Source organism: Meleagris gallopavo, chromosome Z (assembly GCF_905368555.1).
Source record: "Meleagris gallopavo chromosome Z, MGAL_WU_HG_1.1, whole genome shotgun sequence".
Classification (NCBI taxonomy): domain Eukaryota; kingdom Metazoa; phylum Chordata; class Aves; order Galliformes; family Phasianidae; genus Meleagris; species Meleagris gallopavo.
In genome coordinates, this window is record NC_139435.1 from 37,489,893 (window position 1) to 37,504,361 (window position 14,469).

General features: G+C 44.9%; 1 protein-coding gene across 1 annotated transcript; it reads left to right on the forward strand.

Moving 5' to 3' along the window:
• Positions 1-847: 847 nt before the first annotated feature.
• Positions 848-2,568, forward strand: FOXB2 (forkhead box B2). The gene has a single exon (XM_010727104.2). It carries the CDS (start codon positions 1,401-1,403, stop codon positions 2,424-2,426), a length of 1,026 nt encoding a protein of 341 aa, XP_010725406.2. The 5' UTR covers positions 848-1,400; the 3' UTR covers positions 2,427-2,568.
• The last annotated feature ends 11,901 nt before the right edge of the window (positions 2,569-14,469 follow it).

Consider the following 14,469-nt stretch of genomic DNA (forward strand, 5'->3'; position numbering starts at 1 on the left):
GGTCGGTGCCGAGCGGGACGCGTGGCTCGCATCGCAGGGCTCCTTGGGCTTTTTTATTTGTTGGGCCAAAAACAGCCGGAACAATCATGCTAACGCCGGCACCTCCTATAGCATCCCCCTAACTGGGCTTTGACGGTTGCCTTTGCTGGACAGGGTTCCTCCCAACTCTAGAGGCGGCGACGAGAGCACGTTTCCCTGTTTCTCGCTGCCCGCTGCAGCACGGTCCGGAGGATGCGTGTGAACTGTCGAGCCGGTCACCGATTTCTTCTCAAAGGATGGCCCGCACGGCGGTGCGCGCAGCGGCCCGCGCCAGGCGCTGCTCCCCGCGGGCAGCGCGCGTTGATACCGGAAACGGATATTAACGATTTGGAGAGCAGCGCGTGGGTTTTCTGCGCGCTTCTCTCCGTTTGTGCTTCCCATAGCCTCTCAAACTCAATTAACAGAATGCCCAGAAATTACCCCGAAAGGTCCCCGCTTCTCTGATTCCCAAGGCCACCTTAGCGCCCGCCCCTCGGATGCCCCGGGGCGGGAGGAGGCCTCCACCTTTCCCCCTTCCCGGCGCTGCAGATCCGCCCAGGGGGGCAGCTGTGGCCGTGCGGAGCGGGAGCGGGTGAAAAGGAACTGTGGGGGGTGGGGGGAGGGCTCCCATTCCGAGCCGCCGCTTCCAGCCCCGTGTTGTGAAACAGGATCTCGCCCTCGCGTGGCGTTTCCTCGCCCCCCGCGCCCCGCTGAGAAAGTGTGAGAGGGGACCGGGGAGCCTCTTCCCGCTCTCGTTCCGCCAGACGCCAAGTCCCTGAGCCGCTGTCATGTGATAGCGAGACAGCAGGAGCCGCGGGGGTCTCCCGGCTCGGGCAGCATTACAAAACCGCGCTCCGCGCGCAGCCCCAACACAGCCGCGGCCGCTGCCGCCCCGCTCGCCGCCCTCCCGCCGCCGCCAGCGCTCGCCTCCGCCGCAAACTTTTTCTGGGGACGCCGGACTGAGCGGTGAGAGGGGCGTTCCGAGTTCCTTCCTCCCGTCTCTGCAGAGACCCGGGGTCATTTCGTGCTCCCCAGCCCTCGGTGCGTGCAGAGCAACAACTCCAGCAGAGAGTGCGAGAGCGCAGCAGGGACGCCCGAGCGAGCCGGCGGCCTCCCGGAGCAGAAGGGGGACACCCGCAAGGGTCAGGAACAGCTCCAGCCCCGCGCCCCTCCGGCCCCTCAGGCGGCCCGGGAACGGGGCGAGGCCGCCCGGGGGAGCTGAGCGCTGAGCTCGCGGAGCGGCCGCGGTCGCGTGCGGTCCGTGCGGGCGGCGCCCACGATGTAGAGGCAGCGGCGGGGCAGGGCAGCGCCGGACGCAGGGTCTCCATCCCGCTGCGCGGCGCCGGGGCCAGCGGCCGGGAAAGAGCGGCGGCGGGGGGGAGATGCCCAGGCCGGGGAAGAGCTCGTACAGCGACCAGAAGCCGCCCTACTCCTACATCTCGCTGACGGCCATGGCCATCCAGCACTCGGCCGAGAAGATGCTGCCCCTGAGCGACATCTACAAGTTCATCATGGAGCGCTTCCCCTACTACCGGGAGCACACGCAGCGCTGGCAGAACTCGCTCCGCCACAACCTCTCCTTCAACGACTGCTTCATCAAGATCCCGCGCCGCCCCGACCAGCCGGGCAAGGGCAGCTTCTGGGCGCTGCACCCCGACTGCGGGGACATGTTCGAGAACGGCAGCTTCCTCCGCCGCCGCAAGCGCTTCAAGGTCCTGCGGCCCGAGCACCACCTGCCCGGCGGCGGCAGCGGAGGTGGCGGCGGAGCGGGCGGCGCGGCGAGCGGAGGCCCCGGGAAGCCGCCGGCGCCCGGCGGTCCGCACATGGCTCACTACTTCCATCCGCACCCGCCGCCGCCGCCGCCGCCGCCCTCGGGCAAGGTGCCGGGGCTGGCGGGCCCCGAGGCGGCCGTGGCCGCCGCCGCCGCCGCCGCCGCTGCCGTGGGGAGGCTGCCGCAGTTTTCGCCCTACGGCGGCAGCCAGCCCTCGGGCTTCAAGCATCCCTTCGCCATCGAGAACATCATCGGCAGAGATTACAAGGGCGTGCTGCAGGCCGGCGGGCTCCCGCTGGCCTCGGTGATGCACCATCTGGGCTACCCGGTGCCCAGCGGCGTGGTCGGCTCCGTGTGGCCCCACGTCGGGGTCATGGACCCCGTGTCCGGCGTGCCCGTGTCTCCCGACTACGGACCCTTTGGGGTGCCCGTGAAGGCGCTCTGCCATCCGCCGGCGCAGACCATGCCCGCCGTGCCCGTGCCCATCAAGCCGGCTCCCGCCATGCCCGCGCTGACGGTCGCCGCCTCGCAGCTCTGTCCCGCCGCCTCCCCGGCCTCCGCCGCACTCCTGGAGCAGGCGGCGGGTGCCGCTCCCGAGGGCAAGGGCTCTCTGCACTCCGTCCTGGTGCACTCCTAAGGGCCTGGGCCGGGGGCACGGCGGCTCCCGGGACAGAGACGCGGGGAACATGCGGGGCCAGGGGCCCGCGCCCTGTGGTATCTGTGTTTGTGTTGTGTGCAATCAGACTTTATATGAGCCAGGTCGCAGGTAAGAGCTTTTATCGTCGTTACATATCTTTAGTGACGGAGAGGTGATGCGGAAAGTCAGGGTCGGGCCGCGCAGGAAGGATTCGGGGCGGCCGGGGCTCCTGTCGGAGTTTCCCCCACTGACTCGGGGCAGCGGGGCCGGGGTCTGCCGGACAGCGGGGCGGGAGCAGCGGACGGGCGAAGCCTCTCCTGCGCTCTGTCCTTCCCCGCTCTGATCCCAGCTCTGCCCCCAGCATCACCCGCTCCGCGGGGTGGGGGTCCCGTTCCGAGGGAGGCGGCAGACACGCGGTTATCGCCGCGGGGCCGCGGGGAGCGAAGTGCTTTCCGTTTGACGAGTGAGCTCTGAGCTACTCGATTAATTAGTGGGGATTTAAATGACAACGGCTCTGACGTCGGAAGGCCCCTTTAGCTATCGACTGCTCGTTCTTCCCCTCACGCTTCTACACTCCATCTCAGTGAGGGCCGTTCCCGTGGAGGGCCAGCAGTGCGACTTCCCGGGCCGTACCCGATCCTCCTTAGAATGAAACCAGCCCCGCCATTCGCGGTTCGCGCGTGCTTGTCGCATCGCCCCTCGCCGCTCACGAACACCGCTGTTCTGCGTGTGTCGCTTGGCGTTTCCTCCACGTGAGCGCGAACGCTAAAACCTGTTGGGTGGGAAAAAATAATAATAATAAAGAGAAAATGATTAAAAATTCTCCAGGAAAAGCACTTTAGTGAAAACAATCTTCCGACAGAGGCGAGGTCCGTGCCGAGCAGGGGGGTCTCAGTCGCTGCCCAGGACGTCCCCGCCTCACGAGCGACAGCGGCCGTGCCCCTGTGTTGGCTCTCCCCCGAGTTGGGCTCATCCTTCCCGTCCCCAGCGCAGGAACTCAGTGGGAAAAGCAGACGTAGGGTCCCGGAGAGCCCCGTGCTCAGTGCTGGCTCCCGACGTTCCGCGGGGATCGCAGGGTGCCGGTGGGGGCCGCTTAGAATCACCCCCGGCGCTGGAAAGCACCGCTGGTGATGCAGCTGCGGTTTAGGCAGTGCTGAGCGTTAATGCTGTTAATGAGGCACAGGTCGGTACGGCTTTTCGGAAGTTTGACTGTCAGGGCAATTGCCGCAGAAGTTTTGCAGCCAGATAAACCGAGCAAAAGAAATTATGAAGGAAAAAAATTATGTATATAAAGTGTTCCATGTTTTCTTTACCCCACTGTCTTCCATTTTAGGCAAGAAAAACCGAGACGGTATTTCTGCTACAAAAAAGTCGTTGCTTATAAAGAAAGCAGTCTCCCAAATGAGTCGCGAATTGCACTAATTTTGCACCGATCGGTACGCTTAGGTGTGTCCCACCGCCCTCGGCGCTCCGAAGCACTTCTAGAAAGGAAGATTTCTCCTGAGAAAGGTGTCGGGGGCGAGAGAGATGGGAAACCCGGAGCGCGAGTCGCAGCGATCCCCCCAGGAACAAGCGAGATGCTTCTGGAGAGCCGGGAAGATTCTGGGCAGTGTGCTAAATTGAATAGGGGAAAACTTTATTTAGCTGCAGGAGAATGATCCGGGAAGCGGCGGGCGGGCAGCGGGACCCAGTAGAGCATGTCGGGGTGAGCGGGGTCCGGCGGCGGGCGGGGGGCCAACGAGGGCCGCTGCGCGGGGCGATGCGCCGAGCCACGCTGCCCGTCCGAACGGATTTCTCGTGCAGGCGGCAGCAGATGGGAAGCGGGAAGTGAGTCTAAATAGTCTATACATTATCTCTTGTTTTTAAGAGCCCCGACTCCAAGTGTAGACTTTGTATTGTTATGACATTGAATATCGACCGGTGTTCCTAAAATGCAAACAAAACCGATCCCAGTGTTGCTCAAAAAACAGATGAGGGTATAAAGTCTAGGAAAGTAAAATAGCACTCTTTCCTCCAGACAAAAAACAAAACAAAACAAAACAAAATAAAACAGTTACACAACTGGAGTAAGGTAAGATTTTTACTTGACAAGAAAACAGATGCACAGACTTCTGCTTGTCTGCTATCGCAATACATGCAGAAATCACTTGCCTTCATAGTAAAGCACATCAGTGCTCTGTACAGAAAAGGCATCCGAGGCTGGATGGGAGCAGATGGGTTGGCTGTAACCCGAAGAAGCAGATGCAGGAAAGACAAGCAAGTTTAGTCCTGGTGCCATTAGAACTGCTAAAGGTAGCTGAGAAATTGTTAGAAGAATAGTGGCCATAAGAAAATAAATTAATCTTTCTCCCCATATTTCTGACTCACTGTGGCTAGCTAACATAATGAAGAGTATTTCTACTTATGAGAGACTGTTCCTATATGGTATACCTAACAAGGCACTATATTATCAGTCCATAAGGCACACATGTCAAGAACAGCCAAGCAAAGGCAGTAAGACTTCTCCAATGGAAGTGTTTTATGGTCTGATATATGGTGGTTTCTTTGTTCAATGAATTCTGAGCTCAGTGACACCTGCTGCAATGTAGCTACCAGTATTATCTGAGGAATTCTAGATTCTGTTGACTGAGTCCTGAAGTCTTTTGTGCCAGAAATTGATCTGGGAAGTATACTGGTGTTTGCGGGATCTGGCTTTTCCTTTTGGCTGTTTTAAGATACACTCATTCCTGTAAGTGCTCAAAATTTGTAAGAATCTCCATTTTTAAAAGTAATCTTCCACCTCTGCTTCTGGACATCCTGGAAATATTCAAGTTTTCTGAACACACGGTAAGATTAACCAGCTTTAGTTAGATTAACTAGGTATAATTTTAGACTTTTATATGCTAAATACCAAATCTTAACTGCCTAAAGCTCTATCCTGAATATATGTTATTAATCTGTGGTCCTCTTTTTTCTCTGGTATAACATAGTCACTGTTACTGCCCACGCAAGAAGGCCAAATTATTAGAGCACTTCTCAGGCCTTCCAAAGGAAGTTCAAGACCTCTTCAGCACAAAAAGATTCACATCTGCCTATCACTGCCAATGGCAGATGGAGAGGAGTCATGCCATCACTTAGAATAAATGTAACCTCAGTGAAATGCTAAGTAAGATGCAGGGTCTTTTCCACAAAGGCAGAGTCCAGCAGCCATTGGGGAAAATACATGGTGGCTGAGGATGGGAAAGTAAGGATTGAAAAAAGTGGCAAGATTTCACAGTGGAGTACCACATGAATTGGTGTTGGGTGTCCCAAAAACTCATAGTTGTTGTAAGTAGAAGATGTGGTAAAGATAAGGAAATTTTTAATGATCTTGTCATCCAGACCAACAGAAAAGGGGAGCTGGCAAATTTGGAGCTGCAGAAAGACCTCTACACTGAGTTGCAGGATGGTAAATGGAAGGTGAAACTCATTCTTGATATATGCAAACTGATATGCATGGGGATTTATGTACATAAAAGTAGGTCTTGAAATTAGGATTCTTATGATATTGTGGTTGAAGTCTCTAAGAAAGTATTGTCTCAATAGTTGCTAGATGTAGAAAAACAAGTAAAAATAGTCATGAGGAAGAACATAACAGAAAATATCATGTTCCTGTTTAAGTCCTAAGTAAAGTTGAATGCATTATGGAATTTGGTGATTTCCTCCACCTAAAAGCAGATAGATAGCTGTCAGGAGACAGAATTGGATGAGAGAATCAAAGGTACGTCTTCTGTACAAGTAAAATTCAACAGGCTAAGGGTCTTCGGAGTGGAAGGAAAGGGTGTACAGTTATATAATATATACATTTAGTTGGATGCAGTGATCCTTTCTGGATCCCTTCCAACTGGGGATATTCTATGATTCTGTGATATGAATATCTGTGTCCTGGTACTGTAACACTGGTCATATCTGTGCTATGCATGTTGGAGACATCCACATCAGTGTACTGCTTTAATCTACATCTCTTTCTCTGCTTGCAGAGCTAGTGGGAAAAAAAAAAAAAAAAGTTTGTTTTGAGGAGAAAATGATCAAGTTATGACACATGACAAATGAGAGGACCCTAATGTTGAGCTTCGCAGAGCTTTAAAATGTAGGTCTTAATGCATTTTATATCCACGAAGTACTGCAGTTTTGTAATATTTCTCTGGACTTTTATGAATGCTTAATCTACACTTGGGAGAGGCACTCATTTTTAGTGAGGAATAACACCACGTTTTTATAGCAAAGCACCTGGGGGAAAGGTGTCAGACTGCACTACATGGTACTTTTGTTATATTATGCATAAAGATAACTATTGCATGGTAGACATTGACAGCCTTTGGAACAACCACAGGGACCAAGAATACAGAGACTGAGCTGAAAGCAGTCAACTAAAAAAGCAGAAAAAAAAATGATATCCTTTATCCATTAATCACAGCTCCCTGATGTTAAGAAAAGGCAGCCTTTTTGGCCAAACACCAGTGCTAACCAGTGAATAAATTATTAATCAAGCAGTCCTTTTACTGATAAAGGTTGTTCATTTTTATCTACTGTCAGTCTTCACACTAACTGCACACAACACACAGCAAACTCTCAGTGTGGATCAGGCCTTTCTTTCATCTTAAGAATCCAAAGCTCAGTCAGTGTTTAATTCTGGACAAAAGTGCAGGAAGAAAGTAGAAAAATGTATTTTTTATGTACTAAAATATTTGCTTGCAACATAGATCTGACTGGAAAATGATCATTTGCTGGAAAAAATGTAAGAGAATTTAGTAATGTGATTGTAGTCTGCGCTTGTGTTTTGTTATTAACCTATTGCTTTATGTAGAATGTGTGATTTGAGTTTCAACCCACTCTAAGACTTGAAATTTAAGTTTTCTTAACGCATGTGGTCTTTCTACTGTTGCTGTTATGAATTCAAACCACAAGAAAATCTGAAAATTATTGTGATACTTCCTATGATTAATAAAATGTATATCTGCAACCGTTAAGTGTTTACATTTTGTTTAGTTAATTGATTCTTATGAAAATAATTCCTGGTACCATTGATCCTGAAAGAAAATACATGGCACACTGTTGGTAGGCTATCATAGAATACATTTGTTTTTTGGACTTGGATGGTGTTGTCAGGACGAGGCCAGGAAAGTAAATCAATGCATGGTTTCTTCTTCAAGTGTTTGCAGCAGAGATAATGACCAAAAACAAACAAACAAATAAACAAACAAAAAATAACCAAGAACAAGGGATACGTCTTCAAAATAAAGGTAAACAAGTTACACCAGTGAAACAGAAAGCAAGTTGAATTAACTGACGTCCTTACAGAACTTCTGTTATCTTTACTGTTATCTGTCATACACTAATTAAATACTGAAGAAGCTGTAATTTACTCACTAGCTCCAATACTGCAAACAAACAAATGCACTACTAAGTTGGAAATCGCATTTGAACTGGGAGGCAAAATGAACATTGCTCCAGATTTTACATTTAGTAAAATTAGTATTCCCTGCTTTGAACATGCATCTCTGTTTCATCAGTATATTTCATATTTCACATGCAAACTTCCAGAAAGAGATGAAGGGAGAATACAAAGAAAATATCAGTCAATTAGGCTGACTTTATTTTGAAGGACAAGGAATTGTGAAGGAAGGAAAAACAAGTACACTGCTGTATAACCCTAAATATATATTTAGAGAGGACTAAATGCAATTTGTATTCACCAAATACAAGGTATCACAGAATGCTCTTCTCTGGTAACTGATTTTTAGTGAAAATAAATGTTGTGAGATAAACTGAATATTGAACAGAGCTTCCGTAAAGTATTTGTTAGCACGGTGCCTAGTAAATCCTCACTATAGAAAGGGGAGGACTAAAACTTCACAGAAGGGTCTGGCTATAGAACAAAATAGTGTGAAATCAAGTAACATGACACATAAATTCATGCATTTTGGGTCTTGTAACAAAGTTTTGAGGTGGTTTGCCAAATATAAGCAACTGAGAAGAATCTCTTTTGCAACAAGTGAATAGAAAATGCAGTGAGTGTGCAGGAATAGAAAGGCCAAGAAGGAAAATGAAAGGTCTCGTGGGTTCTACTATCTTTATCACACTTAAGAGTACTCTTTTTATCTTCCCCATTTCTTCTTTCCCTAGTAGTAATTTTTTCTTTACTGCACAGAATTTTATTCATTTTTGATCACAAGTTCATCTCCATGGTGTCAAACTCAAAAGTGTCTGCCCTATAATTCATGATCTTCCACTTTGATAGTGAGTTCTTCCTACCTTCTCAACACAATTTTGTAACCAATTCTCTTTTGCTGTGAAGGATCCCTGTGCCTTAGCAGGGGTTATGACAGTCTTCAGCTGACAATACCTTATGTCTTCTTCATAGTGAGAATAATTTTTACAGGGAATTTTAGCTTGCTGCCAACAGATTTAGTTTTCTGTCTCATGCCTAGTAAGCATCACAAACACACATTCCTCATGAGTCAGGAATCAGAAAGCTGCTGAACTCAATCACGTTCTTCCAATTTGCTGAAAGTTAAAAATGCTACCTAGAACTGACCCCTATTTTTTTGGCCACGAATGAGAGTATGACACATTACTGCAGTGTTTCGCTGCCATCAGAGAGGCATGCAGTGCCTACTATCAGTTTTCTGTAAGTTTCAAAAGTGGGAACTGGGGATATTTTTTGTATTCATGGCAGAAGATGGAAAGGGATTGACCACTATTGAAAGGTTTCTCCTTGGTAACAGCATATCCTTCTAACACAAATATTTTGGTGTACAGGACAACTGCAAAACCTCTTCTCAGTTTGCACTACCTTCTCTTGGAGGCAAATTGACTTTTTTTGAACAAGAAAACTTTTCATCCTGGTGATCTAATACCCAGAGATCTCATAGGATAATTACATGCCTTTTCATTAACTTTTAACATTACAGAATAATTTACATTCATGGGATTCAGACAAGAAAAACAAAGTGTCTTGTACACTTTCCATTGCTTAACATGGAAATAACTAATGTCAGGAAAACTGTACCTATGTAGCCTGAAACAAATCCATTTCGTCCTACACAAGAGAACACCTTAGTTGCATGGAGATCATTTCCTTGTAGATAAATATTACTAAAAATGTTGTAAGACTGATAAACAGTTTTTCTTTAAATAGATTCACTTTTCCTTCACTTAGAGTTTTCTAACAATTCTGTCAGTTGAAAGAACAACACAAAATCTAAAATCCTCAAAGTTGCACTGAGACTCTAATGCAAGAACATAATTTTATGGAGAATGTTTCCAAGATTGCCAGTGCTTGGTAAAATGCTTACTTCAATCTCAAAACTATGGAAGGTTGCTTTGAAAGTTCTATACAACACTTGCTGATGACATGCAAAAGGAACTGGAATTGAGCAGAAAAATTCACAACCTGTGCAGGAGTAAACTCTGGGCTCTTAAATATGCAAGGGATGTTCAATGACTTTTACTCAATATAAATTAACAAGGGCACATTGAAGATGACTGAAAGAACTAATTATTGCTGCAAATGAAGATGTTTTTACAATCAAAATTTCTTTGATTTTAAAATGTTATTGAATAATTAATTGGGATGTTGATATCCATGTGATAATTCCCCCAGTAGACACAGGAAAGCAGGAAGGATAAGTGGATTGCCACAGTTTCTATTCAAACCTTTCTGGTGGGTATAATGAAAGGCAAGGATTCTATTGCTTTTACTCAGTATAGCAAGGACATTCAGAGAGTTCTCTAAGGGTTCCCAAACTTTTCAGTACTGATGTGGTGCTTATAGAAACACTTCACTTTCAAGCCCACCAGCCCAAATGATGAAAACAGTGCTGAATCTCTTCAGAGAAAGGCATCGTCATAGCAAAGGGAGAAGTCAAAATAAAACATACCTGTTACATTTTCATTTCTTTTGAACTTACAAGGAAGGTAGAAGTATATTTTTTTTCAGTCTACTCACTAAAGAAATCAGATCAATTTTTTTAATGTCAAATGTTGAACAGAGATAAATACAAGAGAAGAGGCACTATAGTTTTATTTTACAGATGAGCAGAAATAAAGGAAACCTAACTTTGCATAGGTTTCTGGTAGCAGCATCAGAGTCTGTATTTAAATCTTACATGTATTGTTTGATGCCTTTTTAGCAAGCTCCTCTTCTCTTTCGTAGGAATAGTGTGTCATTTTGTTAATTTTCTTCTAAACTCCAGGAATGTGCAGATGAGAACAACTTAAGGATTGTGGAATGCAACATGGCAATGCAACACTGATAAAACTCTGTGGTGTCACTGGCAACTGTACTTGGAGAACAGTAGGAAAATCCATTTTTTTAACTGAGATAAGCCTGGTAATCAGTTTTCCTCACTTCTTTGAGCTTTGTGGTTTCCAATTAGCATTATCCATTTCCAAGGGCCATGAAGCTCCAGTTCCCTTCAAGAACTGTGATATTGTGCCTGGAGGTCCTAATGCTGGCAGATGTCTGTGTCTTGTCCCATGGATAAATGGATGATATCATCTTTTTGTTGCTTTTCACCAAACCAATCAGGCAACTGTTTCAACTATAGAACTGTCACTACCCAGTTCTTCTGGGCTGTGCAACAGTCAAATCTCATTTATTATAAAAGTGCTTAGCAAACCTTTCCTGCTCTGGTATCTGGTAGAGAAGGTTTTCAGAGCACAAAATATGGACAAAATACAGCATGATGGGAGCACAAAAGCAGCACAAAGGCCATGGAGGATGCTGACAGCTTGTTAAATACTCCAGCAGGCCCTTGTTCCAAGAATTTTCACAAATTGCATTGTCATCAAAATGCTTAGGGGGACCCTAATGACCACAAAGGATTCAGCTGGACCACCCAGAGCTGCAAATGCCAAAAGAAGCCTCAAGGGCCTCTTGCAGGATTAAAGTTGCTCCCCCTTTAACATCTTGAAAATCTTCTATGAGGGCCTTCCCACCACCATCAAGTAATGAAAACTTTTCTTTGTAGTTTTCCAATCGTTTTAGCATCACTCTGCTGCCTGAAAGCTAGACCGGAAAAAAATACCCATCTGTAAGGTTGGCTTGACATAAACAATCTGTCTCAGCAGTAAGATCATTATAAAATACATATTCTAATTGTTAAGAATTCAGTGAAATCTAATTAATATCCTACCTGCATATAAGACAAGCACTGATTTTTGTGTTGTACATCATGAAGAAACACTCAAAACAACCCTGTCTACCACAAACTAATTTACCAAAGATGGTCCTGATGGCTCTTCCATGAAGCTTGCACTATTAAAGCTTTCCATTCAATAGAGTATCCAATTCTAAACCTTTTACAATAGAGAAAAGGCAGGATGTAATTAATGACTGGGACTCAGTAGGAGAAAGAATAAATGATCTTACAGGCCATTCAATTTGTAGTCATAATCCAGAATAAGCGAACAATATTTTTCCCAATATTTCTCTTAAAAAAAAGTTTTTTTTTTTTCTTTTTTTTTTTCTGGAAGCATATAATTTAAAGGTACATAAACAGTAGTAATATTTTTAATAATATATTATTTCATAATATAAATAATATATAAAGTCATTGCAAATAATCCGCTGAGAAAAATTCTCTCACCACTGGAGTAGAATTGAGCATGATAAAATTATTGCAATTTGCTCAAGACAGGAATTGAGATTGAGAGGAATATAGGATGTGTGGCATTTTAATTCCTTCTTTTTTTACAAGTTTTGTTCCATCTGATAGTTGTGATTTGATACACTGATATCTCTCTACCTTTTCTACCAGCGAAAGTGAATCACAGGCTGAAAATCCAGGAAAAAGATAATTGTATATTAGAATTATAAGTGGTACAGAATCATAGACATTACAAATGGCAAACATTCTCACTAGTATCTGATGTTTATAAAATCCACTTCTAGAAACTGACATACATTGTAAGTTGAATAGAAGCATTTCTTTTGACCTGTTGGAGACTGTCTAGGCCCATGATTGATGTTTCACTCTTTTAAGAGAAAGAATCACTATGGGCATATATTCTGAGGTGTGTATATTAAAATAAGAGTCGTCTTGCATGAGGCTATACATCTTTAGAAAACATAAATCTGCATTTTGCAAACAATTTTTAGAGACTCAGAGCAGATTGTTTCATGTGAGATAATATTTGAATGTAGGAAGACTTCCTCATTGAGAGGAACAGATGTAAATCCATTATTTTGTCCTACATTGCAGTAAGTGTATTGGATGTATTGTGTATGTGGAAGCTAATAAGATGTGATTGTAGTGTACTCTTAGATGACAATATATTCCATTGTTTCTTCCACATATGTCATTATGTAGATTTCTCTATAAGTAGGTGAAACAGGTTAAACTCTCATTAAAGGCCAATCCAGCCACACGCGTAATAACATTCTACTTTTAGAAGAAAGATTTAACATATTAACTGGCAGGGCAGGGCTTCCAAAATCTACATACAATCCTTTAGCATATTTGGGAAGATTATGGCTAAATGTACAACTCCTTGTCTTCTGAGATATCTCCAGCGCCTTGCCAAAACCTTCCCCCCCTGCATCTGGACCCTTGCTCATTGTGCTATAAGGAGGGTTACTTTGGCTTCGAGAGAAGAGGACTTTCATGACTTCAAACATGGATATTAGATCAAGTTTTTATCTTTTCACATAATCCCGTCTTTGATGTCACCAGACTGAGGCCTCTCAGAATAGAAAGAGAAAACTGTGAAAAGAGGACCAGTTAATTTATACATTTAAGTGCTGCTGTTCTAATTCACCAGCGTAGCATTTTCATTGTTTTCTGCTTTGCATCCTAAAGGCAGGCTTATACCAGGCAATTATGACTGGCTGTTCTGAACAAATAATTGAAATTCACTAGTTGTGAGATATGGTTAAACAATGTCAGGACTGGAGGTGTGGGGTCAAATATATTCCCAGTGGCATTACTGAAGTTACAAGAGACTCTTTCCTCTTGCCCTGTGGAATGAGCATTCATAATACACTCCCTCTAACAACAACTAATCAAGTAAATTACATGAGACAAGAGGAAAATATGAACACAGTATTTTGCATATGCCTTCAATAAAAAGAAGACTTGCAGTTAAAATACCTTAAACTTCTGCACAGTCTTGTGGAAGACTGCTTTGCAGCATGGAGACTGTTTTGTGAGAATAAAAGAAATAAAGATAAACAACACTCACAAAACCCCCCTCTCATAGATACAGCAAGAGTTATATTAACAGGGATTGACCCTATGGATAGATACCACTGGTAACCACTTTCACTGACACAGTGGTGGAGCAACAGCTCTATTAGGAGTTATCTTTCCTTAACCATAGACACTGGAATGAAAAGCTTTTGGAACACCTACTTGAAGGACTGTTGGACATCGTTTCTGCATAGCTTGTATTGCAAAGTCAATAATTCAGTTTTTATGAAACAACCAACCCTAAGTTATATACAAACACATCATGCATATTATTTTCTAATGATTTTTTTTTTTTTTTAATGTAAGAACTTTGTGCCATTTTGGTCCACCAAAATTATAGACTTCTATTCTCATAAAGAAAAAAATATTCTGTGTGCATGTGTGTGTGAGTGTTCTTGTGTATGAAGTGTAGATGGAAGTGGAAGTGTGCTGCAGAAACAAAAGCTATTATGTAAAATGTCCTGTTAAGGTGAAAGTAAAACACAGAGGTCTTTTCATCTCATAATGGAATGGATTCACTGAAAGAAAATGGGATTACTCAGAAGTATAACATTTCTATCTTACTGATTTGAGAATCTTCATGCTTCTCGAGCAATGGCATCGACCAAAAGAAGAGCAATTTGGTCTTTCTCTTTTCTGAAAAGACAATACAAGACTAAATATTCCATTTTGCCTATTGCCTTAGCAGTGCAAAGAGTACACAAGGCCAAATACTGCTAAATTAACTTGAGCCATATAAGACTGAACTCTGTCTTGATGACAACACACAATTTTTTCTTTTCCCTTTTAAAAGTATTAAATAGAAAGGTTTAAATTCATCCTTTACAGCC